The following is a 27,768-nucleotide window of genomic DNA, read 5'->3' as shown; positions in this document are numbered from 1 at the left end:
TCTGCAGACCATGTGCAACTCTGAGAATCCTATCATAAATCAGTGTTTCGACAGGACAGAGCTGACAGACAAAAAGAGACCTGAAACGGTAAGAACACAAGAGCTGGATGGAAGTGTGGCTATTTCCTCTTTTTAAAAGACATGCCCTAATGTGGTAGTCTAAATGCAAGTCTCTTATATTTAAAGCTGGGAGACTGAGGTTTGTTCTGCAGTCACATGTATTAGCTGTAAGTCATCGCTTCATACATAGTTTTCTTTCTTTTCTCCTAGGCAGCAACGCAGTTTAAAAACAGCCTCTCCAAACTCATGGAAATTCTGATGTCCAAAGAACCCTCCTACATTCGTTGCATTAAACCCAACGATGCTAAACAGGCTGGTAGGACCCTGGTGACTCTTCCTCTTTTTTTCTACGACAGCTATATATAGACCACTAGATCCCAGTCAGTGGGGCACAGAAAGAAGCTCAAATGATGAAGTCCTGCAAGATTTTTTCATTTTGGGTCTGTGCCAGAGCTTCTTGTGGGGAGGTGGTGGCAGTACCAGCAGCCAGGAATCAGAATGGGAGCACTGGTCTTGGGTGGAGTAGGGTCATGTTTAAAGCGAAGAATTATTAGCCTACGTAACTTCCTTTTAACGACCTTTTATTTTTATTCTCCCTCATTTCTTCCTCCTGTATGCATAGAACATCCTAAAGGAGAACTTCGTTTTGGAATGAAATATAAATGTATATTAAAAGAGGGTGGGGGGAGACAGGAGACACAAAGTAAGCGTGTGGGACTTGCACCGTGAGGATGGGTTAGAGGTTAAAGATAATTATGTAAGATATAACCAAGAACTGAACATTCCCTTTCTCCAGACGAAGGGACAGCTATACATTGATCATGTTTCTCTATTTTCATTCTCTCAAGATCGATTTGATGAAGTTCTAATCCGACATCAAGTGAAATACCTAGGGTTGATGGAGAATCTCAGAGTGCGGAGAGCTGGGTTTGCATATCGAAGAAAATACGAAGTTTTCCTGCAGAGGTAGGATTACCGTGGACTTCTCTCTCCCCGCTGCTCCCTCCCCCTGGTCTCGCTCCCACAGATGTTGAGGCTGGGGAGCTGTTCTGAACAGCAAAGAGGCAGCCCTTACACCTGAAAGACTGATATCCTGACGGAGCGAGAAGCATGGCCTCTCTCCCTTCCTACTGCCCTGTATGGATTGGACTTCTCTCCCTAAGATTTCTTCTGCTGTCAATTTACAGGTACAAATCACTTTGTCCAGAAACGTGGCCTACATGGGATGGACGGCCCCATGATGGGGTGGCTGTGCTGGTGAAGCATCTTGGCTACAAACAGGAAGAATACAAAATGGGACGGTTAGTTCTTCTATTTTCTTAATTTGAGATTATGAATCATTGGACGTCCATGTCATTACTTTTAAGTAAGGCTTCTCTATCTAGTGGGTGAGGAAAAGATTAGAGATCCCAAAGGGGATGCTAAGGGCAGGAAGCAAACTTCTCCGGCATGTTAAACACAATTCTGCATTTCTATTTTTAGAACAAAGATTTTTATCCGCTTTCCCAAGACCTTGTTTGCAACGGAAGATGCTCTGGAAGTGAGGAAGCAGAGTCTGGGTGAGTCACACACTGCAGTAGCTTCGTGGACAGTTGGCTGTCTGTTTTCTGATTTTTTCCCCCCCACCCTGTTTGTTTGGGAGGGTGATTTTTGTTTAAAAAGTTAACCCTTTTTCTGCCAAAATCTGCTTGGTCACAATTTCAAATTGCTGTTTTTCTTGCAATTTCAGCAACAAAAATGCAGGCCACATGGAGAGGCTTCTACCGTCGAAAGAAATTCCTGCACATGAAACACTCAGGTATGAGAGAGAGGAAAACTGCAGTGCTGTGTAATTGCATGGTTTGAAGTGGCCGTTGCTGTCAGAGATGACTTGAGTTTGATGTGCAAGAAGGAACATTCCCAAAGCCTTGCTGGAAGTAGAATGGAAGATGTTGGTCCTTCCACCTTTAGACTGTGAGACTCTGAGCAAGAAAGCAGACTTCACTCGTGTCCACCCAGCAGCGCCCATACAGCAGTTCCCATCTGCTGGTGCCTTTTACTGACATTTATCCATTGTATCATATTGTTAAGGACTTAAATGATGCTCTTTCCCATATGCCATGTTGAAGGCTGTTTACTTACAGAGCGGGCTTTCTTGAGCGCTCTTTGTTGCCAGTTTTGTATGGAGTCAATAATGGGTATGAAGGAGCTCACATAGTGCAAAATCTTTGTGTTATTTTTAGCAATAGCGATCCAGTCTTGGTGGCGGGGAACCTTGGGACGCCGAAAAGCTGCCAAGAAGAAGTGGGCAGTAGAGACTATCAGAAGGTGCGTAAAGAATAACCTAGGCCAGCAAATGGGTACTTATTTCTTAACAATAGGATGATAGGAATAAATTTTGTCACTACAGTATCAGAGGTTTTTTTAATAAATTACAACTATTAAGTAAATCCCAGAAAATAGTTTGATTGGAAGAGACCTCTAAATATCTCTAATTTTGATCACTTTTCTAATTTTCTAATCAAATTTTCTTCTTCCTCAGGTTCATTAAAGGTTTTATTTACCGGAACCACCCTCGCTGCCCAGAGAACGAGTATTTCCTTGATTACATCCGCTTCTCCTTCCTGATGAACCTCAAGCGTAATTTACCAAAAAATGTTTTGGACAAATCATGGCCAACTCCTCCTCCATCGCTCTGCGAGGTAGGCACAGCTGCAGCGGGGTCAGAGGAGTGATACGCAGGATGGCAGTATTGGAGACCACGGGCCACCAAAGGCCTGAGGGGACCCTCCTGCTACCAGAGCAGGAAAGAACCAGGTTCTCGCTCAAGTTCCACGTTGCATTAGTGTCTCTACTAGTAGAATTAATCCAAACATCATCATATGGGTGTAATTATAGCATATCTGTAAAATTATTAGACCTATAGTATTGAAAGTTCTTGCGAGTGTGGTGCTGTTGCAACACCATTTTCTACTGGTTTTCTCATCCGTTTCTGAAATTTTCTTCCCTTTTTCTCTGAACAAATTAAGTTCCCTCTGGACAGTTAAATTGGCTGCAATGACAATGTGGTTGCCTGTGAAGAACATATTAAACTTCCTCTATTGCTGTTATTATTCTGCATCTGGCAGAATTGCTTTTTTTATCTGACCAAAACAAAATACTGCAGAAAGCCCCAGTTAGCTTATCCAAAGGTCCTTTTTTGAATTGCAGGTACAGCTGGAAGTGAGGAAGGGCACAGCAGTGTAAAGTGGAGTGCTCCTGCTGTTCAATCTCCATTCTAAAGCAGTTGGAGAATGTTGCGGGGCAAACTCTCTGAGAAAGGTGGAAAATAAACTTCCTATTACTTAATTTTAAAAGCAACTCTCAGTAATGAAACAGTATTTTAATTCAGCAATGCATTTTCTGCAGTTGCTTCTCATCTGTCATCAATGTTTGAATTGGTTTGTCTGTAGTTTTGAGCTATTTTCATTTACTGTGCGACTTCTTCTTCAGGCATCCCAGCTCCTGCGACAGCTATGTATGCAGAACATGGTCTGGACCTACTGCAAGAGAATCAGCCCCGAGTGGAAGCAGCAGGTATGAGACGACTTTACATGATTTCACAAACTACGCTGATGTTCCCAAGAACAGGAGGGGGTTCTCAGCATTATTTCTTGTAAGAAATGAAGGAGGGGAACAGCTGGATGGGAGGGACAAGGGTACTGCTACAGAGGAAGGCACAGAAGCAGCGGTGAGGTGGAGGAGCTCTTGAATCACTGCATGCTTCGGTGGTTGGTTAACAGTTCCACAAGAACATTGTGATTTTTTTTTTCAGGTTAGCGACAAAAAACTAAAAGACCAGAATGTGCCTAAAATAAAAGAAAAACCATTATGTACATATTTCAATACTTACTATTTAAACAGTGTTTTATATCCATGCCCCTATATAATTTCTATACTGAAAGGCCCTGTTATTCTTCCCATGAAAGATAAAAATGTAAGAAGCCACATTATTCTGCTTGTACCATGTAAAGTAGAGAGCAAGAATTCTGCAGACACAAAACTAGTCATTTTCCAAACAGAGAAGTTACATGAACAGTTAACAGCTGCTGTTTGAGCTAAAAAGAATAAAAATTGTACTGAAATTTGATTCATCTTAGTCATGGAAAGGTAGGGGGAGGAAATTTTTTTTTATATTAAAAAAAAGCTCAGTGAAGGGACATAATAGGAAATGTATACATTTTAGATGTATACATTTAGATAACAGTTTAGATGTAACTGTTAGGAGATGATAGTAAAAGTTGCCATTAAGCTTTTTTTTATTGCATAGTATATCATACTGCTTATGAAAGCCTGCAAAGTGTTAAGCACATGTAAGGAAATGCTGCAGATTAGTTAGTGGCTGAGCCTGTGATTAAGGACACAGGATTAATACCAGCCGTAACTGAGCTAGAGGTGGACACTCAGCAGAACACTTTCTTTTCCCCTGCAAACCGGACTCACTGATAATGAGTATCTTTTATCCACATATTTACCTGTAAATCATCTCAGGTACTTTATACTGTGTAATAGCACCCGTAACATGCGTTTGCCCTAAATAAGGCCAAGGGGATTTCCTGTTTCCTCGTTCAGTGGTTTTGTTCTTATTCTGAAGGAGCACAAGTCAGGAGCTAAGAGCACAGGTCGTATTTACAGTGTGGGGTGACTGTATCCTGGCATACTGCCACTCTGAAGGGGACCAAAGGTTTATGGTGACTAATCATTTAAACAGGAACTCCCAGGGCAATATGGTAGCTAACTGCATTGTACTATTTGTCAGAGGATAAAGTAAAGAATATTGAGAGGATCAGAGAGCTGTAATGAATGTGTTACACGGTGCTAATAAGGACCTAACTTTTTTGTCAGTACTTCAAGTAAAGATGTTGACTTGCTGAAAGGCTTTGGGGGTGGGGCAAATAATCTGAAACATGAAAAAAGCCATATGGGTAGAGCAGGAGAACAAACTGTTTAAGCTTAAGGAGGAAGAGGTTAAGAGAATCACTGCAGTGGGAGGATTCTGAGACTTTTTAAACATGGGCATCCTCAAAATCCAGAGACTAGATGCCACGTCCAGATAAATTCAAACCAGAAATATGATGCATACTAAAGATGTGGTAGCTGTTGAAAATGTAAGGGCTTATGGAATGTGTTGTGACTAGTACGATTCAAGAAGTCAGAACTAGATGACGACTGCTAAAAGACCAAAAAGAGAACATCTCTTTTAAGACAAATTTATCTTTTTATTTAAGGAGACACTTTATACTAAACAAGAATACATCTTTTGTCCTTGCAGTTGGAACAAAAAGTAATTGCCAGTGAGATTTTTAAGGGTAAAAAAGACAATTACCCTCAGAGTGTTCCTAGACTCTTCATCAACACTCGACTTGGTGAGTAGGTGTTGTGAAGTTTAACAGGAAGAAGAAAAGGGGGGGATTAATCTACTCTTGCTAGAAATTTCTCTTTCTGACCCCACCCCTTTGGTTTTAATACAGGTAATGAAGAGATAAATGCTAAAGTCCTTCAGGCTTTAGAAAGTGAAGCAATTAAGGTGAGATACATGTCCTAATACTTCTGTCAAGCTTCTAGAGTTATTCAGCAGAATATCAGTAGATTTCTGAAGAAAATATAGCAAGAATTTTACATTTTACTAGGCTTGTAATACCTTAGAAGATAGTCTATGGGAAGAGCTGATGGCTCAAAAATATGATTTTGAGATTTGGGCAAGTTTATGTCAGTTAAGAATTGAAGGCATGGCTGGAGAGGAAAGGAGCGATGAAGAAACCTACACAGACTGAAGCTAAACCTGGATTTTTCAAGCCCGCAGTCAGACAGCTGTAGTCATCAAGTTACTGTTCAGAACTCCTCTAGGTCAACAAGGAAGTCTGTGGCAGAACTAAGAATAGGACTCAAAAGGATTGTCTCCATCCCAGTTTACCAACCACTGGTCAGTACCTCCTGCAAGCTCTGTAGGCTAGAGGGAAGGTAGCTGACAAGTAAACAAGTTGCATTTTTAGCACTGTTAACACTTATTTCAGTATGCAGTTCCTGTGATCAAGTATGACCGGAAAGGATACAAAGCAAGAGCGCGGCAGCTGCTTCTTACCCAGAACGCAGTCGTCATAGTTGAAGAATCCAAAATCAAACAACGAATTGACTATGCCAATCTGACAGGTGAGAATGGTAACATAAACGGGGTTTGGCTCACTTGACTGAAGACAGACTTCACCTTGGCTACAGTTAAATAAGTAGTAATAAAATAACGAATTTGTCTTTGTCCTGGACAAGAATGGAATTACCTGATACTGACAAGCATTTTAAGTCTGTAATATCTTGAAACTGAGTTTTTCTAAAATTAAACTCCATAAAATGTCACAAAAATTACTCAACTCATCTCCCCCAAGCCCACTCCTAAGTCATTTCCCAATTGCACATCTGTACCGCAGCGGAGTTGCACCATTATTGCACAGCAGCAGCTTGGGACACTGCTCCAGCTTTCAGCCCTCTAAATATTTGACACAGACTTGCTGCTTTTAGAGGGGGGAACTTGGTCAGAGAGAGAAAACTGCCAAGTCTGGTGCATTGTAGTCATTACTTGGCTTTGTCTGAAACCTCTCACTTCACAGCCTCAGCTCCAGCTCTGCTACAGTTCCTCTTTACAGCCAATTTTGACGCTAATCATTTCAATGTTGGCCTGATGCAACTATCTGCTGCATTTGTAACGTCACCCTTGGAAGTGGTTTCCAAGGGCAACACTTAATTTGGGGTTCTGTGACTCCCATAAGACAGTATTACGGCAGACATGTACATTTATCTCTGCTAGGGTTGGGCTAGCTCAATTTAAATAGCTAACCCAGTTTGTATCAAGATATTAAACAAAGTCCAAAAATAAACTATGAAGAAACAGACACTCCTGAAACACAGCACAGTGTTCCATAACTACCCCCGGGAGAGGACTTTTTTCATTTAGCAAACCTGAGCAACTCATGGCAGAGGCTAAGCTTCTTGCTTACTGTACGGTCAGAAGGCACTGCTGGCTGGCCGAGTAGAAATGCTGAATTCGGAGCCCGAGTCGCTTACAGTACGGCGTAACGAGAACCTGCAGCAGCTCAGGACTGATCTGTGAGGACCAATACGCCAGCAAGCGGGCGTGAGTTCAGCCTGTCCCCAAGCCCAGCTGCAGGGCAAGCAAGGAATTCACAGCAATGACAACTTTCTGGAGCCAAGCTCCCACAGCAGCTCTGGCCTTTCTTACCGCATGTTGGCAGTGGGGGGAAGACAACAGTGACCACATTGTTCCAATTGTCCCTCTCCTCCGTAGTACCCCAGTGATTACACCACTCATCCACCTACAGGGCTAGAATGAAGTATCTGTTCAGTGGGTGCTGAAAAGTAAAATTTTGGTCACAGGTCCCTTAACTGGCCAAAGTAGCTCTTTGTCAAGTCCATGAAGGCCATGACAGTTTGTAAACAGGCATTCTTCCTACTTCTGATGGACAGAGGCATCTGAAAGTTTCTTTTCCATCCTAAAGAGCACAGTTAAGCTGATTGTCTGTCACCTTGCAGCCTCTTCAGCCTCTCTGCTGGCACGTTAGCGCAGTGCTTCTGTGCAGCTTCCCAGCTGTCCGGGTTCTTGGTGTGGGAACAACAGTTGCTGCGTTCCTGGGAGAGGTTCTGAAACACATGCAAGAATCCTCGTAGAGTTGTGTTGGGTGTCAAATGGCCATTCTCTGTTGCAGGCATCTCCGTCAGCAGCCTGAGTGATAACTTGTTTGTGCTGCACGTGCGCTGTGAGGATAACAAACAGAAGGTAATGGGACTCATCCATCATTTCTCCATCCACCTCTAGAAAAAGTTTTAACGGCACAAAGAGCAGAAGATCCAGCTGGGGGGTGGGCGCAGATGGTGGCACGTATGTAACTAACTTTGTGCCAGCTGTAAGTAGCATTTCACTTACATTACCCCATTTACAGATGGGGTTCACTGGTGACTTGTTCACCAACAGGACTGGTGCTGTCCCTTGCCCCCATGACCGATACCTTGTAAATAAGTTCACCGCCATAGGTGCAGCGTGACCCACAACAGCGGCCCCGGAGATCTCTGCCAAGCCTGGTCCACTTGGAGAAGTGTTTTTCCATGCTAGCCTATGGAGATAGTTCTGTCCCTGTTAATTACAGCATAATCATTTTGGTATGCTGACACTAAAGCCATGATCATAAACCATTGTCCCTCTCTCCTCCCAGGGAGATGTTGTGCTTCAAAGTGACCACGTGATTGAGACACTAACAAAAACAGCCATGCAGGCAGACAAAGTCAATAATGTCAACATCAACCAGGGCAGGTGAGTGAAGCCAAGCCCCTCTCAGGAGCTGCCTTGGTTTTCTTACGTTGGTTCTGAAGAGAGCTCTGCTTCAGCATTAAAGGGCTACAGAAACGTACCTATATGACATCAAAATGTACCTAATGCGTCTTAACTAAGGCTCCATTTCCTTTAACAAGCAGATCTATTGCAGCTAAGCATCAATACAAAGCAGCCACTTACACAGGAAAAGGGTAGAACTAAGCTAGTGGAGAGGTCACAAATACTCATCAAATCTGTTCTTACCTCTTTCTCTTTGCAGCATAAAATTTACAGTTGGGCAAGGCAAAGAAGGCATAATTGACTTTATATCAGGATCAGAACTGCTTATAGCCAAAGCCAAGAATGGCCATCTAACAGTGGTGAGTACAGGCTGAGGTTGGGAGGAAATGGTAGTTCACTTGCAGTGGATCCAAACCCAGATTTTGGCATTAGACCGTATTTGCAGCAGATGGACCCACGCCACATGGCTTTACTGCCCTGCCCTGCCCTACCAGCCTTTTTCCCAGTTGGAGCTGTGCATTGTACTTCTCTTCCTGAAGTCTAGAGAGACTGCCAGGCTTGCTCCAACTCATCAAGTGATTGTCCTATCAATCACGTTTTTTTTCCCTCCTCCCCAAGATTCAGGCTTTAATGCTATATACTCTGTTGCAAATCAAATTTTAGAAAGACATTTAAAAACACAGGAAGCAAAAAAAACCCCCACCTCCTCTTCCCTTCTCAGATTGATTGTCGTTTTCCTGCTAGTCAGATACTGTCATGCAACTGATCTATGCATTGTCAGATTAAAGGTTATTCAGAAATAAATCCAGAACATATTCAGACTGCACTCACTCCCCTTCCAGCACCAGAGCTAAGAGCGAGCTCCCCTGTCCTCCTGCAGGCTGACCAGCCTCCGAACAGCAATTGCCATTTCCACTTTGCTCCTCACTGAAACAGCCCATCCTATAAAAAGCCATAGATGTAGCACTGCCGAAGGATTTCCTTGCTCTACGGAATGCCTATAGACCGTACACAGGAAGAGAGATTAAATTTGCGTTAAGCATGCTGAAATGAGGATCAGGCTGCTTTATTTGCTATCTGTAACAGCAAACCAAGCAACTCCTTAGACTATGAAGAAACGCATCCCGTAATTTTTTTCCCCAGCCTTTCCAAACCATCCCTAGGAACATTTTTCCAGTTTTGCCCCTCCCTCCTCAGCAAAGCAAAGTCGTCTTGTACTGCTAGCCTAGAGAGAAGGTTTTAATATAACCACAGGCACCCGGGCGTAAGAGCATGGTGGGCTCCTCTAACTTACTGAATTGCCAATATCTGCTTTTGTTTCCTGCTGGGACTGACCAACTTTACATACTGTGGCATAACGGCCAGTCTTTGGTGCACTTTAAAGGTGTTCAGGAGCTGAAACTGTTGCTGCGTCTTTGTTTTCAACACACTTTCTAGCTTGTCCTTCTTCTGCAGGTTGCGCCTCGTTTGAATTCTCGATGATAAAATGTGCCAACACAACAGGACCTTTTCTTTCATCAGTCTGACTGCACCCTACAGAATTGGCTGGACATTGTTCCCAGTAGAACTCCCCTCCTCCCTCGCTTTGCTCATTTTGTTTATTGTTACCAAAGACCTGCACTTTCAGAAAAACCACAAAATACATCTTGCTTTCTTGTCTTAATATGAAAATTCCAAAAGAAAGGCCTTCTCTTCCTTACCTTAGTGGCAAACGCATGGGTCCAACGCAATGTCTGTGAAACCGTGGCTCATGAAACATACTCAGCTGGGCTTTGAGGGAGAGGTAGCTCTGACTCTGTTAAGAGTTCAAGCCCTGATGGAAACGACCAAAATTTGTGCTTATCATCATCAAAAAGCACAATCGGAAAACAAGTAACTCTGCTGCTTTGTCAGCCAAATCAATTAAATGCCAAACTTTATATTCAGAAAGAATGTTTTATGAAGAATTTTGCTCTGAGACGTTTTGATGCTTTGTGTTACAAATATATTAAAGCCATATTGTGTAAATGAGTAAAACCCTGTAAATACTTTATAGCGGAGTATGAGAGATGCACTACAAGATGTGGAGTTGATGTGGAAACTTTTATGTTTTAGATTTGGAATTTTTGTTGTTTTTAGTTTATGATTATAAGGTATTAACCTGAGAAACCCATCATGTAACTTCTTCACTGATCTGGAGCCAGAGACTCTTACCTTTCTGTCAAGTCACCTGTCCCATTTCTTGCTCTGTAGTGATTATTTTTATACCGTAGGAACTTTTTCATATCCACACATCCAAACAAAACGTAAGTAATACAAACTGCAGAGGCCACCACTTCTCTGTGCCGCTCTAGGCTGGAAATGAAAGCTGTAGTCCCTGGCCACAGGGTGAGCACATGAGCTTTCCCTCCCACCTCGTACCTGTCTGGGAGTCACCACTGCCCCTTCCCCCCCCACAGCTCAGCAGGCTCAGAGCAGCACCTTCAGAAAAAGTTGCTTTTCCTCATTTTTAGCGATAACTGGAAGTTTTGAGTGAGTTCCCACAATAAAGCTCCACAATGTTTATTTCAATGCCTCTCAGTACTGCCTTAAAGAGGAGGAGATGGCTAGTTCAGCACTGCTGGCATTACTGACCAACTGCTGACAGCTCCTTTGCATGGAAGCATCTTCCTAAGCAAGCTGTGTCACTTCAGTTCTAACCCAAAGCTAGAAGGGATACGCGTTTTGAATGCTAACTGGTCTCAGACTGTGTCACAGAGGTTAATGCTAAACACCTTCATTTAACAAAGAACCCAAACGGCTACAGGGTGGACAGCTATGTGTCAAATACCTGCTGACTGCAAATCACAGCTCCAGCTTCCATTTCCAAGTTCTAGACCTCAAACAGCGCATTTTGCACTCTACTTGCCTTAGAAATCCTTCACGTTCCACCTCTATCCTGATGCAGCAGCAACAACAGTTACAGTAAGCCCTGAATAAAATGTAACCAAACACGTTGCCACTCACATACCATCACCTCAGTCTCCTACTTCTTGGTTTCTGACATCATGCAGTTATCAAACACTGCCCCAGGCCTGGAATGCTGTATACACTGTAGTACATATACACCATACCACTGTATATGCTAGAGTGTATATGCTACACAATGCTGTATACGCTATTATATAACCTTTTCAAGACTACGCTCAATAAATTTTTACAAAAAAACCACACCTTGTCTTCGTTGTAGAAACTCTTTCATCACATTTCTTAATTTTTTGAGAGGGAGGGTGTGATTGTTTCATCGTTTGTCACAGAGCCCCGCTGAACCTCTGGTTCCTGGGCCCAATCTACAGAGGGTAGCCCTGCTACCGTCTGTGACAAGGAGCAGATTGTTCCTAGAGATTTCTAGGACATCAGCTAAGCAGGGTGGACATTAAGATAACGTGTTTCCCTTCTCTCCATCCACGTAACTGGACTGGATGAGGAATGCACCCACCAGATCATGGCTTTTTGTGCATTCAGGGAGGGAAAGACTGAAAAAACGGTGTGATGCAAAGCAGGCTGTCTTCTAGGAGGCTGGCCTTGCAGCTATGCTACTTACGCGTAAGACTGGGATCTTACTTTCTCTCGCGTCTGAAGAACAATGCTGTTACTTCTCTTTCACTCTCTCTCCCCCCTTCCAAATGCTCCTATTACAAGCAACAAAGAAAGTTATTCTTGCTGAAATAACTAAAATATAAAATAAAGTCATAGTAATATTTGGCATTTTTAATTTAGGTTTGTTTTATTTAAGTTTAATGTTAATTCCATGCTGTGTTTCAGTAAGAACAATACAGATTCTGTATCTGTGGCTCCAGTCAGATATCCAGTAGTACAAATTAGCTTCAAGTTACACATACTGAACAAAAGAGGTTGAGCGAGCGAAGGGAGATGGGGAAAGGGGAGGGAGAAAGAAAAAATATTGAACACGCATGCAGGCTTATCAATGCCACCTTCAATGCTAACCTGCTTTGAGGAAAAGTAAAGAATAGGCAAGAATGAGCAGCCACGGATTGTTGAACTGTTACCAGCACCATGATTTTCAGCAACATTTCAGCAGTTTGGAAACTTTTGTTTTTTATACAGTAAAACCACTACAATATATGTCCCAATGCAACCTGTAACTTCAAGCTAAACACCCAATTAAGTTTAAACATTGGTATAAAATTCAGTTTAAACAGTTATAAAAAAAGAAAAATGCCACCACATGCGCACTACCTTGCCATAACACATCTCTCCCCTACAAGTCTAACGGCCTTCAGGTGTAACATCCACTTCTAATGGCAATCTCACCACGTCTGGCAGGAGACAATACAGTAATGCTGAAAGCGCCTTTACGCAGTCCTGTTAGTGTCTTAAAGAACCTAAAAGCTGGCACCAGTAAAATCCACAGAAATTCACTCTTGCCTTTAAGAACTTTTAAACTGTGTAAAAAAAATAAAAATAAAGAAACCCAACAGGGCAGGAACCTAAATTCTGAGACCCAATGTAAAAGTCAGATTTGGTGGTTCTCAGAGTGACACTGAGGGTTTTTGTGGGGAAGGGGAAGGGTGGTCAGAGATGGGTTCTCTTGTTGGCCTTTGTGTCTCACTGGTTTTCATCTTCCACATCCTGCAGCGCTTCTTTATTCTGTTCTTCACCTATGAAAGTGTTTAAAAGTAAGGAAGACGTTAACTTCTAAAAATGAGACCTTCAGAATGGCTTAACAAGCATCTAGAGATTAATAGTTTCATGCAAGTACACACGCTCGCTCACACACTTGCATAAATGACACACACGCTCTCGTAACATAGCCAGTTCTGGAGTGAAGCGTTTCCATGGAAATTAAGCCTTATAATCACCTCGTCACATTTCATACAGAACTGTAGCACAGGCTATTATGTAGCCGTACATAAGGACAAACAATGAACCACCCTTTCTGAAAACTGCGACTGCGCATGTGATCAGTCCTGTTGATCAAAAGATGAACAGCCAAAACAAAAGTCATCAGAATGGCTGTAGATCAACATCCTTAAATCAGAACATACCTTCCCAAAAACCTCATCTCTACTCCAGAGAGTGCTAAGGGTATCTATTCACTAGCTACGGAAATGAGACCAAAACAGTTTTTAGAAATTAAACTTTTTTCTGCCCGAGTCCACTCAAGTCTCAACAACAGCGAAGTACTGCAGTCAATTTTGTAAAATAACACTGATGGCATGTATTATTAAAGGTACCAGAAGAAGTATGAAAAAACATCCCTACTTGAAGTCCAACATGACAAGAAACCCTAGGCTTGAAGTTATTAAAGGAAAACATTTTGTGGCAATTAATCTCTCTTGAAAAACGGCCAGTTTGGACCTATTCCACCAGGCTGCGACATGCAGTGAAATGGAAGTCTATCCATAAAGACTCTTGTAATAAGTGTTTGGTTATACTTCAGTCGCCCCTGGGTGAGATGCATGCAACGCCTTCTGCACGTCTTTGCCCGATTTCTACCGTAACAGGAAAAAGTTTAACGTAGTTCAGCTAGTGCCTTAACACATGCACGATTTAAGTTAATTGATAAGAGAAACTAAAAAATGTTTACTTTACAATTATCCTTAACCATGTGAGATGGTACTCTCTTAAGGGCAATAAACAAAAACTACCCATTCAAAAAATTCATTTGGAATGAAATCCAATCAAATGAGACTAATGACTTTCAGCACATCATCAGAATGCTCAGAGCATGTCCAGATTCAAAATTATCACCAGGTACAATACAAGGTAGATTTTGGAAAAGCTGGCCTAGGAACACAAGACATCTCACATTCAACAACAATAAAATTTACATTTGCAATTACATAACAGATCACTTAAGAGAGGAAAGTAGAGGCCCTAACCCAGGAAGATGATTAAAAGAAGATCTGAGCATGCTCTAGCCAACGCACTTAAGCAAATAGCCCTCTAACAGGCGATTGTGAAAGTACTTTTCATGCCCAAATATTCTTAATATCCATCCAGGTATGCAGCTCAATTCCCAAACATGTCAGTTACTTTGGATCTTAGTCAAGCGTATTGGACCTGGGTAGGGGTAGCAGGTCACAAATAGGTAGAACATTGCTTAGCCCTGGAATGGAGTCAAAAATACAAGCAATTTATCAGCAGCGAGAGAGTGACAGAGGCAAGCACAATTAGTGATCAGAAGAAAACTGACGCTGAAAAGTTCATTAAGCCATGACGAAGACTTACAAAGTAGAGTTTTTAGGAAATGAACAGTTGGACTTTCCTTTAGGAATCTATACAGCAGGAAAGAAGGGGAAAACAGGAATCATATGAAGACGACATTACAAGCGTGAAAATAAACTAAACAGCTCGTCTATGACATGGTTAAAAGATACAGTAAATGAGATGGAAAAGTGTAGCAGCTGAGTAACACCTGACTTTATTGAAGTCATTCCCTACAACCTACACAACTGAAATCAAAACAGGCAAAAGCTTAATGCAAAAGAACAAGCCTTTTTCAAGTCTCCCCCACCCCTTAGGAAACTGGTAATTGTGGTGATCTTTCTCAGTGCCACCATTAACTTTTACCAATCTTCCAAGGCTCTACCCATTTTGGAAATAGGGAGCTCTGGAAGCAACAGTATTAAATGCACTCAGCCAGCATATTAGCACAGTATGAGGAAATGAGAAAACTTAACTTTGCACCTGCGTCTAAACACTATGCATAAACACCATACTTTTTGTGGACCTGAAGAACTGCACCACAATTTTAAGTAGTTCTGCAGTATTTTAAATTTTGTAATCGTCATCCTTCTGGCATGCATCATGAACAGTAACTACGATAATCTCAAATACTTCAGAAAAAACAAAAATACCTATTTTTCTATGCTATGGAGCTAATTATGAAAGAAGAAATTTGAATCTAGATTATGCAAAAAGAAATACAAAGAAATACTCTGTAAATAATCTTGTTGAACTTCTACGATATACGAGATACATGAGACATGTTAGTCAGCTCACATGCAAATAAAGATAGCTTTTGGAAGATGTTCTAATGCTACTATCTCGCAACAGCAATCCAGCCTTGTTACTTCACCGAAATGGCTTCCTCAGTGTTCTCACAGAGCACCAGGATATTTGGCTCCATTAAAAAAGATAAAACTAAAAGGTCGTATCTTAATTGTGGGAATTGGGAACAAATTTCTTTTTCCAATGCCTAACCATGGCAAGGAAGGCATCTAATAATACCTGCAGTATTTAGAGCAGAGTCTGTACAGATCCATCCAGGATACATACGTAGGCTTCTACACCATTAGATAATCTTACACCTTTGAAAGCAAGGTGTGGTCCCTCGCAAGAGACTTAAGCACTAGGATGCAGGGTAACCTAGGAGCCAAGACCCCACATTTACAGTTTTCCCAGTTCTGTCAAAATCCCAAAGAAATAGGGGTAAAATGTGACCTGCAACATTCAATACTCATGATCTACGCAAAGAGCTGGAAGCTATCAAGTAACAATACTTCTTTAGAACAAATCCATCAATCCTACACAAAAACAGGTAGTTGGTAAAGTTAAGAGATTCTACAATTGCTTTCAAATGGACACTACACCAATAAAGTCCTCCAAAGTAATGCTATATGGCTATCACCATGCTTCAAGTAACATCTTGCGCAAAAATTTAAGACACTCATTTATTTATCTGAAGTTAAGCAGCAATGAAACCTCTGTGTTCTGTGCGTGTCTACATACCTAACATACTTTAAACAGAACTGACTTTTTCCCCCCCCCTCCAAGTTAAAAGTAAAGTCAACTCTTTCCACTTGTTTCTCCAGGACATAATTTTTGCAGAAGAAAACATGAGTTTAATCCTTCTAGAGAGAGAATATGTTTAATTCACTACCAATAATCAGTGAAACAGAAGGCATAACTCAAAAAAACTGAACAAGAGTAAATTTATACTTAGCATTGTATACGAAAGCGTAAGAGGAAAAAGTCCATTCAGTATGCCAAAAAAATACTTTTAAAAATTTAAATAGCTATCAGATATTAGTAAACAGAAGCAATCAATGTCCCACCCTCTGGTACTGCCAGGGGATATATTCAGTATTTGCTCTGGCAATAGCCCACTTCAGGAGTCGCAACCTAGCATTTTTGGGAGTATTAAAGTACTTCAAACATCCCAAATAGCAAATTAGATTTCCCCAAGCTTTTTTTTTTTTTCCCCCTCCTGGTAACAAAGTATTTTACAAAATCCCTTTTCCTTTTTCCTCTTCTCTTCATACTCAATTCTTCCTAAGAAGAGTAAAAGATATGAAAAGTGCTGTAAGGTGAAGTGATTAGTATGATGGCAGTAAATAATCCACTAAAATGCCAACAGAAGTATTGAGTGACCTGAAAAAAAAAGGGGAACTAGATCGTTTGCAATACTTCCTCCTGCACTGGAAATTCACATCTGGTTGGAACAACAACCACAGATGAACATGACAAGCCGTACGAAAGAAAAGCTGAATCAAATGAAGTCACTGCTTTTAAAATAATCACAGATGCCTAAGCAGCCAGGTGGGGAGGAAAAAAAAAAATTTATGTTACTAATTGCACACCTCCTTCCTTCAAGTGAGAGCTGAAATGCTTCTCAAAAAAGCTAGTGTCACCCCTATCAGTTTATCCAGTGTTACGAAAGGACAGGAGTTCAGGAAGGTCAATTATTAGGAAAGACAGAAGTAAACCACCAAACCAATCTACATTTCCATGCTCTGTTTTCTGGGCAGAGATCAGGAGACTGCAGCATTTTAGAACAGAGTTTACTTACCATCACCCTGCATGTCTGAAGTCCATAGTGTCAGATTATCACGTAACAACTGCATGATAAGTGTAGAGTCCTTATAGCTTTCTTCACTCAGTGTATCCAGTTCTGCAATAGCATCATCGAAAGCTGCTTTTGCCAACCTATGAGCACAGAATAAATCAGATTTAACATATATTGCTGAACAGAATCCAGAAGCACACAAGTTAAACCTGTGCCTCAGGAACACCTATGTTCTAGTTTGGCTACATGACATCCATAGCTTCCGTAACAAATTTTTGTATTATTTAATGGTGTTTATATGTTCATCCAAATATCTCCCATCTTCAAAACCAGTCACTTTGTGTGCTTAAGAACAGTATCTTTTTACTCAAGAATATTGGTTTTATTAAACATTTCTACATCTTGCGGTACAACTAATCAAGGTCTGCTAAAAGCTTAAAAGAAAGTATATTACATAACCTGCAATGACAGAAATAGAAGACAAACGGTATTTGCTTCAATCCTCACTTTTATGCTCGTATGAGCTGAACCCCTACAGATAGATGAGCTACTGTCATTCTATACATTCTAATTTCAATTCACAGAAATTAGTAGCACGACCCTTCTTACCTTGTAAAATAGCCAACAGCAAGAGAGGCAAGTTAAATCACCTCACACTTTTTGCAGGATAAAGGCATGCAGAGTTAACATGGCAAGCTGTTAAGCTGCCATTAGTTGATCAATCCAAGGTTATCACTATGCTGCTTCTCATGTATGATCTACTCCCAGATAAACAAACGGGTCTCGACTCAGAAGAAAATGGCAAAGTTGAAAACCTTTCCGATGAATTGACCTCAAACAGAGCAAGTCATCAACTACGAGCAGGAAAAAAGCCAGCCCAGAGTTTCTGTTGAGGAAAAGGAGTTACCCAAGCAGCAAGCACTTCTGGCTTGTTTGGTATTCACATGAATTTTCTCCATCTTCCCAGTCACTACCTACCTGCAGGCACGATCAGGAGAATTAAGAATTTCATAGTAGAATACAGAGAAGTTGAGCGCAAGTCCTAAGCGGATAGGATGTGTTGGCGGGAGTTCTGTCATTGCAATATCACTAGCAGCTTTATAAGCCACCAAGCTATTCTCTGCAGCCTCCTTCCTGTCATTTCCTGTGGCAAACTCAGCCAGATACCTATGGTAGTCCCCCTTCCTGAGAACAGAAACAGAACGTACAGTAGTAAGTCCGTAGTCCTTATTTCCCCACCAGCCACTAAATAAACAGCTCAGTTCTGAAACTGATGTTTATATATTCACACACTAAGGGCACTGCTGCTGAATTACTGTCTAGACAACAGTGCATTAGTACTTAAGCGGATTTTAAACCATCAGTCAGGAACACCAGTTTGGGTTCACTTATTTTCTTGCATTAGTACACGAAATCATAGTATTACCTTCTCCATTACCCAACTGTTTCTCTGTACAACTGCATCTCATCTAAACTAGACAAGTTTTTGATCTGAAGGATAGAGATAATTCACCTAGAAAACACTCTCTAATCATTTCGAGATTTAAACGATGCTTCAGAAAGTACAAAATATGCATCAAACTAGTGACTACAGCAACATACTCCGAGGCCAAGTTTCACTTGATAATGCAATTTTGAAGTTGACAGTACATGACAGTTATCTGTCTACCTAATTTTCTTCTCTATGAGGAGCGCACAGCTCATGCAAGAAAACACTGAAGCAGGGATGCGATCTCTACATTATTAGCCCAATTAAAGAAAACGGTTGTTTCTTACATCTAAGAGCTGCACAACAGCTTATGTTAAGTTCTCACGACCTTATTCCAAGCAACATCTATCCAAAACCACACGATCAGAACACTAACACCTAAAAGGTAGTCAAAAAGGGATATCGATTAGTCATGACTAGACTGCCCTCTTTCTAGATGAAGGTACTGTGGTTTGAGCGGGCAGAAACACACATATAGCTACGTTATTTCTGTCCTAGTTCAGATACAGTAAGCGGTCCTTGCCTCACAAGAAGATACTCACATTTTGTAATAGAAAACCTTGGACTCGCCAGTGTTAGCTGCTGGAATGAGGTGTTTGTCCAGTACATCCAGAATGTCACAACAGATTAACTTCAGTTCAGTCTCAACCTATAAAAAAACCAAAACAAAAAGAGAAGGCAAGGTTAGCACATAAGACTAAGAGCTATTTCAAAAATATCCAAATTATCAAACAGGCAACATCATAAAAATCCAACGAGGGGGAGGACAGAAGAAAAACAACAACTAAAAATTCAGCTGCTCCACAGGTGCATTAAGCAAAACAGTTCTGCACAATTAGCTAGCACACAAAAGAGGCAAGGACTGATGATGTATAATGAAACGCATAACTGAATAATGGAATTATAAATTCCCTGGAAGACATCTTGATAGACAGTTGCATTAAGTCTGTCTCAGGATTCCTTACTGCAAGGCTTGCACAATTCCTGATTCCTTACGTTTTTGATCCTGAAAGTGGCAACGGAGAAGGGGACAATTTGAAGGTAATTAATACAAATCAGCCAAACTCCTTTTCAGAATTAAATGGCACCTTCAGAACAAGTTTATAGTGACTACTCGGGAGGCAAAGCTTTAACAGAAGAGCCTTAAAACAAAAATCACGGAGTATCAGAACAGAATAAAGATGTGCCACACAAACAAAAAGGTCAGATACAAGAGGAAAACAAACTCCAGAAGATACAAACTTCAGAAGCAGGCAAAAAAAGCAAAGCACAGCAACTCAGAGAAAAAGCAGAAATCATCAACATTAACAATGACATCTGTGGCGAAAGAAAACCAATATATAAAGCCTTATTTAAAAACAGATATTGGATTTTAATAGCCAAAGTTGAAAACATGGTCACATTGCCTTCATTTTTTCTAATTTAGAATATAAAGCAAGGTCTATGAGGTTAGGGTTTACCACGGAAGTTTCACACCTGCAAGCAAAGAAACTAAGCATACCCAAAAAAAGCTAAAAACTGTCTTTTGACACCAACATTGCCAAAACCAGGCTTGCTCTGAGCATCCCATGTCGTTCACAGTAGGAGCGGTTGGTTAAGTGCAGATAGTAACCTATTGCTGCTCTTTCATGATTTCGCAATAACTTTCATAGCTACAGCTGAAGACAACTCTGGCTCAAGCTACTTTTATGTACTATAAAGTAGAGGTTTTCAAGCAAAGGCATCAACGTCAATTACAAGAAACTCCCAGTAACTGCATGTCTTGGATCACAAGAGCAGCCCCACTCAGTCCACTATCCCTTCCTATCCTCCCACCCATGAAGTTTTCTTTCCTTTTTTCTTTAAGCTTTTTTCTTGCCATGTCATATTTTTGTCACCATATAGCTCCCAAACTATTAGGGTTTGTAACCACAACGTTTATCCTCAAAAGCTGTTTAAGTTATAGATCCAAAATAAATGTTAAACTGGCACATACACACGCATACCGATTTGCACAAAATGACTTAACAGATTTGCAAAAGTTCCGTTAGAGAAATTAATCTACAGCAAATTTCATATACAAACAATGTCAGAATGCCCTAATTCAGAGGAAGAGTTAGATGCTATACTTAAAGTTATGTGACAAATGCTTAAAGAGGTTGCTGAAATATGGTCACTTGAGAAGAATCTACTTCATATGTTCTTGGGCTACAAAAGCTATAAAACCTTTGGCCAGCAGTCAGTTCCTGCAAACTTCTTTCCTCTTGATCCTCTTTTTCAATGACTTCTTTTGCAGAGAGATCTTCAGCAAAACTGCAAAGAATTAAATCAGTTTCTAATCCTCTTTTGTTAAATAACCATACATGTACAAACTTCTATTTTATCTCAGACAGACCTTTTTCAGCTTTGCTTAAAGGATCAGTCACACGAGTTATCAGAGATCAGCTGCTGTCCAGGGCAATGTAAATGTCCTGACCAAGCTTAGTTTAAAAAGATTTAATACAAATTGAGTTGATTAAGAACAATACAAAAAAACCCCACAACAAAACCCTAAAAGCTCTTTTATGAAAAGGATCTGTTCTACACAGAGTGGCTCAATGAGCTCTGCAAAGCATCAAACCAGCACAAGAGCCTGCACTAAGCCTTTTCAGAGCACTCAGAAAAGGTAGGTTTAGGGTTTATCACCATTCCAGCTCCAAATATGACATATGGTACTACAGGCTCTGACCAGCAAGGAAAGACTGCTCACCCCGATAGGTGTGTAAAAGCCCTCACAATCCACCCTGCCTCTCTTTATGTTAGCGGTAGCGCTGGCTTAATCAGATTCCAGACTGTGTTCTTAGCTCTGCAGATACAAAAGCTTGTAAACCACCTGGTGATCTAAACAAGGAGACTTATTAGAAGCAACCAGAAGAAGGGTAGCCTGTGCTAGTTCTTTGACCTGGTTTAGTATGTAGCCCCCAAAATAGCTGCACCTCACAACTGAGATGCAACATGAAACTAGAACAGTAGGAAACAGTTGCTAAAGCCTGTAACCTACCTCCCTCCCACCCCTGCCAAACAGACAGACCACCCACATTTATGCCAATTCATAGCCTAACCTTTCTAAGAAGAGGGGAAGGAGAGCCCTGCAGCTGCCCCAGAATTCAACCCAGGTTGTAAGTCAGAGCACTAGAAACACACATTCCCATATGCCACAAATACAGACCAGTATGAGGAAGGTGAATACTTGTCCTATGCTATTAGGGAAGGGATTTGGTTTTACTGCAAGGAAGTGAACTGCATTATGTACGGACATACACCACTTCATCCTCTCAAGGACAAAGAATGCAAGCTTCAGTGTGTTCTCATCTACAGAGATGCAGTCATATGAGAAAGCCAGGGGCTCCACTTTTGTGTATCCAAATGGCCACAGGACCCAGAAAAGCAGCCTGTCTACAAAGGAAGTAAGCGGCATTTTGCCCCGTGGCTATGTATGTGTTTTGCTACATTTATCTTAAGTGGCTTGGGTAAAGGCACAGCCTGGCATCTTCCATCATCTCTCAGCCTACTGTATGCCTCAGAGAAAACCAGCCCAGCCCTACTCTACTCCGACAACACCATCGTCCCTTGAGTTCTGCCCCAAGTCATGCTGGCTAGTAGCTCAAACAAACTCCAAACATTTTTAAGAGCCATGTGCTAAATTGTAATAAATACTGATGTAGACCAACTCAAGCAGCACTCTATCGCTGAGCAAGGTCACACCTGGTTCTGGTGGCAGGCAAGAGAGATGTGTTTTTCTAGAGATGTTGGTTCTCTCCCACTCCCCAGTGCTTTAAACTTGGCCTGTCAGTCCCCAGACAAGTATTTTGGTTTTTTTTTTTTCTTCTTCAGAGCCTTTCAAGCCTGGGAAGGGTCTCCCAACAACACTGAACTTACTCTAAAAAATGCTACGGTTATTTGTTGACAAGGTAGCATAATAACCAGAACTCTGCTGAGTCTGTACTGGACCTTATTTGTTCAGAGAAGCACTGAGCCTGACAACAGGGCAGCTGTGCTACTGTTCCAGCAGCGACAGCGAGAAGCATCATGCAAACTGTTGCAATATGTTCTTCAGGCCCTTACTGCTCCCATGCTGTCTTGCCAAACCCATCAACACTCTCCTTATAGCAGATGCTAACTCACAGAAAGTCTCCCAGCAGCTACAAACAAGACTCGGTCTTCAGCTACAGACGATACGTAGAAGCCTCCTGGAAAACTCAGGCTAGAGTCAAGTAGACACATCTGGTCTTTCTCCAGTACGGAACTACATTACAGTTCTCCACAGCACTCTTCCACCTAAAGCAACTGTGACAGCTATTCCCTTTAAGGATTTAACAGCTGAAGATACTGTTGGCATAGCACTGCACTTCATGTGGCCTCTATCTCTCTCTGGATAGATACCTCAAGGACTACATACATTTGTTTCTTGCACACCAGTCTGTTCTGCATGGTACTTGCTCTCTTCACAAAGAGAGATGCAGAACAAGGCATTTTATTCAGTCCTTTCAAAAATAAGAAAAAAAGTCTTTTCACTATTAAAGGATCTTTGGCAGAAGATAGTAACCGCCCACAAAACATCGTGCAAGAAGAACTGGAAGCATGCAGTGTAAGACAAATTTAAACAATCATCAGATAGCTATTGTCTTATTTTATATGTTCTGTTAGAAAGATTTTAGACACCCATCAAGAAATGGTATTTGGGACTGTATGTAATTGGCAGAGTCTCATCCCATCAGCAGGCCAGCATAAAATTAGAAACTCACAACTCTTAACAATTCCATGGAGCAACAGAAACCCTATGAGTCAACAGAAAGTAGTCCAGAACCATTCCTGAGAAAAGATTTCCAAGCCAACATCATTTCCATTGGTGGTATATGAATCAGTGCCAGGTGATATAATAGACTCCACTGTTTCTCTGGAAGTGAAGATCTGAACCATGTGGAGGCACTTGTCCTCAAATAATGGAGATTAAGTCTCTGCAGAAATGTGTGGTTAAAACAGTATAGGAGCATGCCTGCTCCACACTAAACCATCATTTAAGGGGGGTGGGTGGGGCAGGGAACAACAACTCACTGTTCTAATAGCTGAAGGTTTCCTTAGCCCTTACCGACGAAAGTCAAAGCTTGCTCCAAATTCTCCATTTTAGGTAAAGTTGCACAGACTGACTAGACTCACCATGAAGTTATGTGCATCAATTTTTCCCCCTCCCAAGAGAGAGAAAACAGCAAGGCCCTAGAGGTTATAACACATGCAAGTTTCACAGCTGAGATGACCATGACATCTTAAGATCCCCCATCCCCAGGAACATGGAGTGCTTTATCTCAAATGGATTGCTTTAACTACTATCAGCATAACTGACCAGCTTAGGGACAAAAAAAAAAAAAAAAAAATTAAAGCTCTATATTTTTAAGAACTAGATGCTGTCAGAGAAGCTATACTATCTCAGCACTCATTTCAATGCAGGCATAGCTGTCTGAGCTAATAATGGGTCTGCCAGTTCAATTGTACAAGACTAACTAGGCAACTATTCTTCACTGTCACCCAACTGCTAAGCACTTAGTTTAACACAACTCTGCCAAGTTTTCATCTGGGGGAAAAAGTAACAAAACAAGGCCAATGTACATGAAATGCAACTATCACAGTGATAAAAGACAAGGTAAAGGAGTCAAAGGAAGTGTCCATTTGGCTTACACTGCCTGTCTTTATGCCAAGAACAACACTGAAGATCCCTCCCCATTGGCATTTCAACTAACAGTATTAATATTTTTGCAGGATAGAGAACTGCAATAGCACCAAGTGTCAAAGTCTCTATGAGCCAAAGCAACTTTTATCAGAAGTAGAAGCTTAACAGCCAAACACCTCCTTTGACACGGTTAACTCTCCAAAAAAAAGTTGTTTGGGATAAGTCAGCTTGGAGGGGAAAGAATAAGGCCTCCTGAGCACATGCAGCCTCACACTTGAGGAAGTAAGGAAGGAAGAAACAAAGTGCCAGCACCGTTCGAATACTTAGCAGATATGTAATGCACTGAAGAAAAAGCCCTCCCTTTCTTCTTCGAGTCTACTGCCCTTTTGAGTGTTTACACAAACACACCCAACCTCTCTCCTTCACCAAGCATATTTATTCTCCAGACAAGGAACAAACTTCATCCTTTCAAAACTGTCACCTTATTATAGCTCACCACACTAGCAATCTAGAATACTAGGGCAGTTTATGGCAAGGGTACCAAAACTGGACCTTAACTAAATAGCATTATGCCACAACACCAACTACATCTTACCATTTGCCGATATTCCCGAATCATTTTTAATTTATCTTCTCCACCTTTGTTTTCTTCTTTCTGTTCAATGCTGCTGATTATTCTCCAGGAAGCTCTTCTAGCTCCAATCACGTTTTTATATGCAACAGAAAGCAGGTTTCTTTCTTCCACTGTCAACTCCACATCCATTCCAGCCACTTTCTTCATTGATTCAACCATTTCTATGAGGAAAAGGTCAGACAATTATTCTTATAGCTAAAGCATCTTTCAAACCATTCAACAGAAGTTGTATGGTAATGACAGCTTATGAAAATAGGCTCCCTCCTCCTTTCATACACAGTTATTCCTCACTTTTATACTGGAGTGTTCCAAACAAATCAATGAGCATGTATACAAAGGAAGTTATCTGATGTTCTTTTAAATGCATTTGACAAGGGTCCCAAAAAAATTCTTTAGAGATAGTTGTTTTAGTGTTTTTTGGGTTTTGTTTTATTTTTTAAGAGACAGACAAAAAGGGTTTAGCATTAGCAGCAAACACGTTTTTCACACTGGTAATAGTTATTGGTACAATCCTACAGGAATGCATGTTCTTCAAAGTGCTTCAGAAAAGGCAGTGAATAGTGAGAAAAGCATGAGCAAATGTAAGCTAGCTTTCAGCACAGTAGGGATAAACTGAAGAATTACAGAACGCTCCGCTGATTTGTCAACTGGAATATAGTGTAACACGGTAATTAACCAAAAAATAAAATCCAGATTTGAACAGATGTAGAGAAGTATGAGTACTGTTATTAGGGAAGCAAGTCAAAGTTCCAAGAGGAAACCACCAGAAGGAAAATTAGAAGCTTGGAGAAGTAACAAAAAAGGCATCCTGAGGATAACCAGAGCAATCATACCCACCCATGCCAAGCAGCTATTTACACTGAAAAGTAACACAAAAAATATAAATTAATATTTATAGTTTAAACCTTTTGAAAAGGGCTTCTAAACCTGAGGTTAAAAAAATTATTACTAAATACAGCTTTCCTATACTCAAGTGGAAGCAAAAGCTTGAACTACTTAAGGAAGGTTATAACCCTTTCATTACCTAACCACATTATGATTGCTTGTGACATATTAGAAAAATAAAAGCCGAAGATGTTAAATATACACTAATTGAGAGCCTCGTATGAGACATCCAGGAATCACAGGTTTTGTCCTACCACACAGTGCTTCAGTTCATTCACCATTTACCTTCCAGCTTCTAGAACTGGTGGGAATCCCACAGACAGAAAACAAGACCATCAATGAATGAGACTAAGCCCCAACTATCCCATCTACTCAACAGGACAACTGCTTCATAGCTATCCGCAGGTAGAGGGACACTAGAATGACACACAATCATAGAATCATTTCGATCGGGAAAGACCCTTAAGATTGAGTCCAACATATTTAGCTTCTGCCAAGAGCATGATGATGTGATTAGACTATGCCTCCCGTAATATGACGCTTTACTGTTCTGTAGCCTATTTACCTTGCCCACTCATCATCCCTACCCCATCATTTTACACCTCATGTTCTGCTGCGTCATGGCAGCACAAGCAATGGGAAACTAATGAAGCTTAACTGTCAATTTTTTCCTCGGGTGCCAAAATTCACAATCTTAACAGGCATAAGCTATTTCAGCAATGGAAACTGTAGGCTCAATCCTTTTCCCTGGCAGGAACAATGTTGTCAGTCTCCAACAGGTCTCCACATGTGTAGGACAAAATTTTATAGTGGCTCTATTCTTAGCAGAAGTGGAAAAAAAAATCCCTATCTCTACCAGTAGATTTTGCTTCTTCAAATCACAGAAAGTAACAAAAAATCCACCAAGGATTTGATTAAACTTTTACAAAACACCACCCTACTATTGCCAAATGGTGAACTGTTTTTGCTGAAGACCTCAAGAGTTGCCCTAAAACACTCCACATACATACAGTTAATATTAACACAGGCATGCAGTCTTGTAATTTAAGCTAGTTAAGTTAAAGGCAAGAGGATATAGTCTGAATATGCAACTTAAATGATGCAAGCACTGTGACTTCTTTTCTGAAGGATGACCCTACCATCTACAATTTCAAAGCTGTAAATTTTTAAAATTATGCGAGTTAAGTCATCTCATATTTTGAAGTTTCTTAAAACAGCAGAGCTACACCCAAGATAACTGTGCTGGTTTTGGCTGGGATAGAGTTAATTTTCTTCACAGTAGTTAGTATGGGGCTACGTTTCGGATTTGTGCTGGAAAGTGTTGATAATACAGGCATGTTTTTTTGGGTCCTGCTGAGCAGTGCTTATACAGAGTCAAGGCCTTTTCTGCTTCTCACACCACCCCACCAGCAGCTAGGCTGGGGGGGCACAAGAAGCTGGGAGGGGACACAGCCAGGACAGCTGACCCCAACCGACCAAAGGGATATTCCATACCAGATGACGTCATGCTCAGCATATACAGTTGGGAGAAGAAGGTGGAAGAAAGGGGACCTTCGGAGTGATGGCATTTGCCTTCCCAAGTAACCGTTATGCATGATGGAGCCCTGCCTTCCTGGAGATGGCTGAACCCCCACCTGCCAATGCGAAGTGGTGAATCAATTCCTTGTTTTGCTTTGCTTGCGTGCTCAGCTTTTGCTTTACCTTTTAAACTGTCTTTACCTCAACCCACGAATTTTCACACTTACTCTTCGGATTCTCTCCCCCATCCCACTGTGGGGGAGTGAGCAAGTGGCTATGTGGGGCTTAGTTGCTGGCTGGGGTTAAACCACGACGGTCCTTTTTGGCACCCAAAGTGGGGTTCAAAGGGTTCAAGATAACGACAGATTTG

General features: G+C 41.2%; 2 protein-coding genes across 4 annotated transcripts in view; one reads left to right on the top strand and one right to left on the bottom strand.

Moving 5' to 3' along the window:
* The window catches only part of MYO1C (myosin IC), a 31,157-nt gene extending 21,058 nt beyond the window's left edge, over positions 1-10,099 (top strand). For both annotated transcript variants that reach the window (XM_009587382.1, XM_009587384.1), the window contains 16 exons: positions 8-88; positions 271-376; positions 909-1,026; positions 1,248-1,361; positions 1,543-1,619; positions 1,790-1,858; positions 2,283-2,367; positions 2,582-2,741; positions 3,532-3,615; positions 5,351-5,444; positions 5,550-5,605; positions 6,093-6,228; positions 7,794-7,864; positions 8,298-8,395; positions 8,676-8,775; positions 9,872-10,099. In XM_009587382.1, the coding sequence (XP_009585677.1) occupies positions 8-88; positions 271-376; positions 909-1,026; positions 1,248-1,361; positions 1,543-1,619; positions 1,790-1,858; positions 2,283-2,367; positions 2,582-2,741; positions 3,532-3,615; positions 5,351-5,444; positions 5,550-5,605; positions 6,093-6,228; positions 7,794-7,864; positions 8,298-8,395; positions 8,676-8,775; positions 9,872-9,898 (1,476 nt within the window). In that variant the 3' untranslated portion in view covers positions 9,899-10,099. The remainder of the gene's footprint in view (positions 1-7; positions 89-270; positions 377-908; positions 1,027-1,247; positions 1,362-1,542; positions 1,620-1,789; positions 1,859-2,282; positions 2,368-2,581; positions 2,742-3,531; positions 3,616-5,350; positions 5,445-5,549; positions 5,606-6,092; positions 6,229-7,793; positions 7,865-8,297; positions 8,396-8,675; positions 8,776-9,871) is intronic.
* A 2,036-nt stretch (positions 10,100-12,135) lies between these two features.
* On the bottom strand, positions 12,136-25,154 carry YWHAE (tyrosine 3-monooxygenase/tryptophan 5-monooxygenase activation protein, epsilon). 2 transcript variants are annotated; one of them, XM_009587381.1, is made up of 6 exons: positions 24,957-25,154; positions 19,221-19,327; positions 18,168-18,374; positions 17,193-17,329; positions 14,630-14,676; positions 12,136-13,056 (listed from the first exon to the last, which is right to left on the bottom strand). In XM_009587381.1, the coding sequence occupies exons 1-5, from the start codon at positions 25,152-25,154 to the stop codon at positions 14,669-14,671; spliced, it is 657 nt and encodes a 218-aa protein (XP_009585676.1). In that variant the 3' UTR covers positions 12,136-13,056; positions 14,630-14,668. The 2 variants fall into 2 exon arrangements, with proteins under 2 accessions (XP_009585676.1, XP_009585675.1); XM_009587380.1 differs by lacking the exon at positions 14,630-14,676.
* Positions 25,155-27,768: the final 2,614 nt, after the last annotated feature.

The sequence above is a fragment of the Fulmarus glacialis genome, unplaced genomic scaffold (assembly GCF_000690835.1).
Source record: "Fulmarus glacialis isolate BGI_N327 unplaced genomic scaffold, ASM69083v1 scaffold5581, whole genome shotgun sequence".
Lineage (NCBI taxonomy): Eukaryota > Metazoa > Chordata > Aves > Procellariiformes > Procellariidae > Fulmarus > Fulmarus glacialis.
Note: the sequence above shows the minus strand (reverse complement) of the source record. Positions and strands in the feature narration are given on the sequence as shown.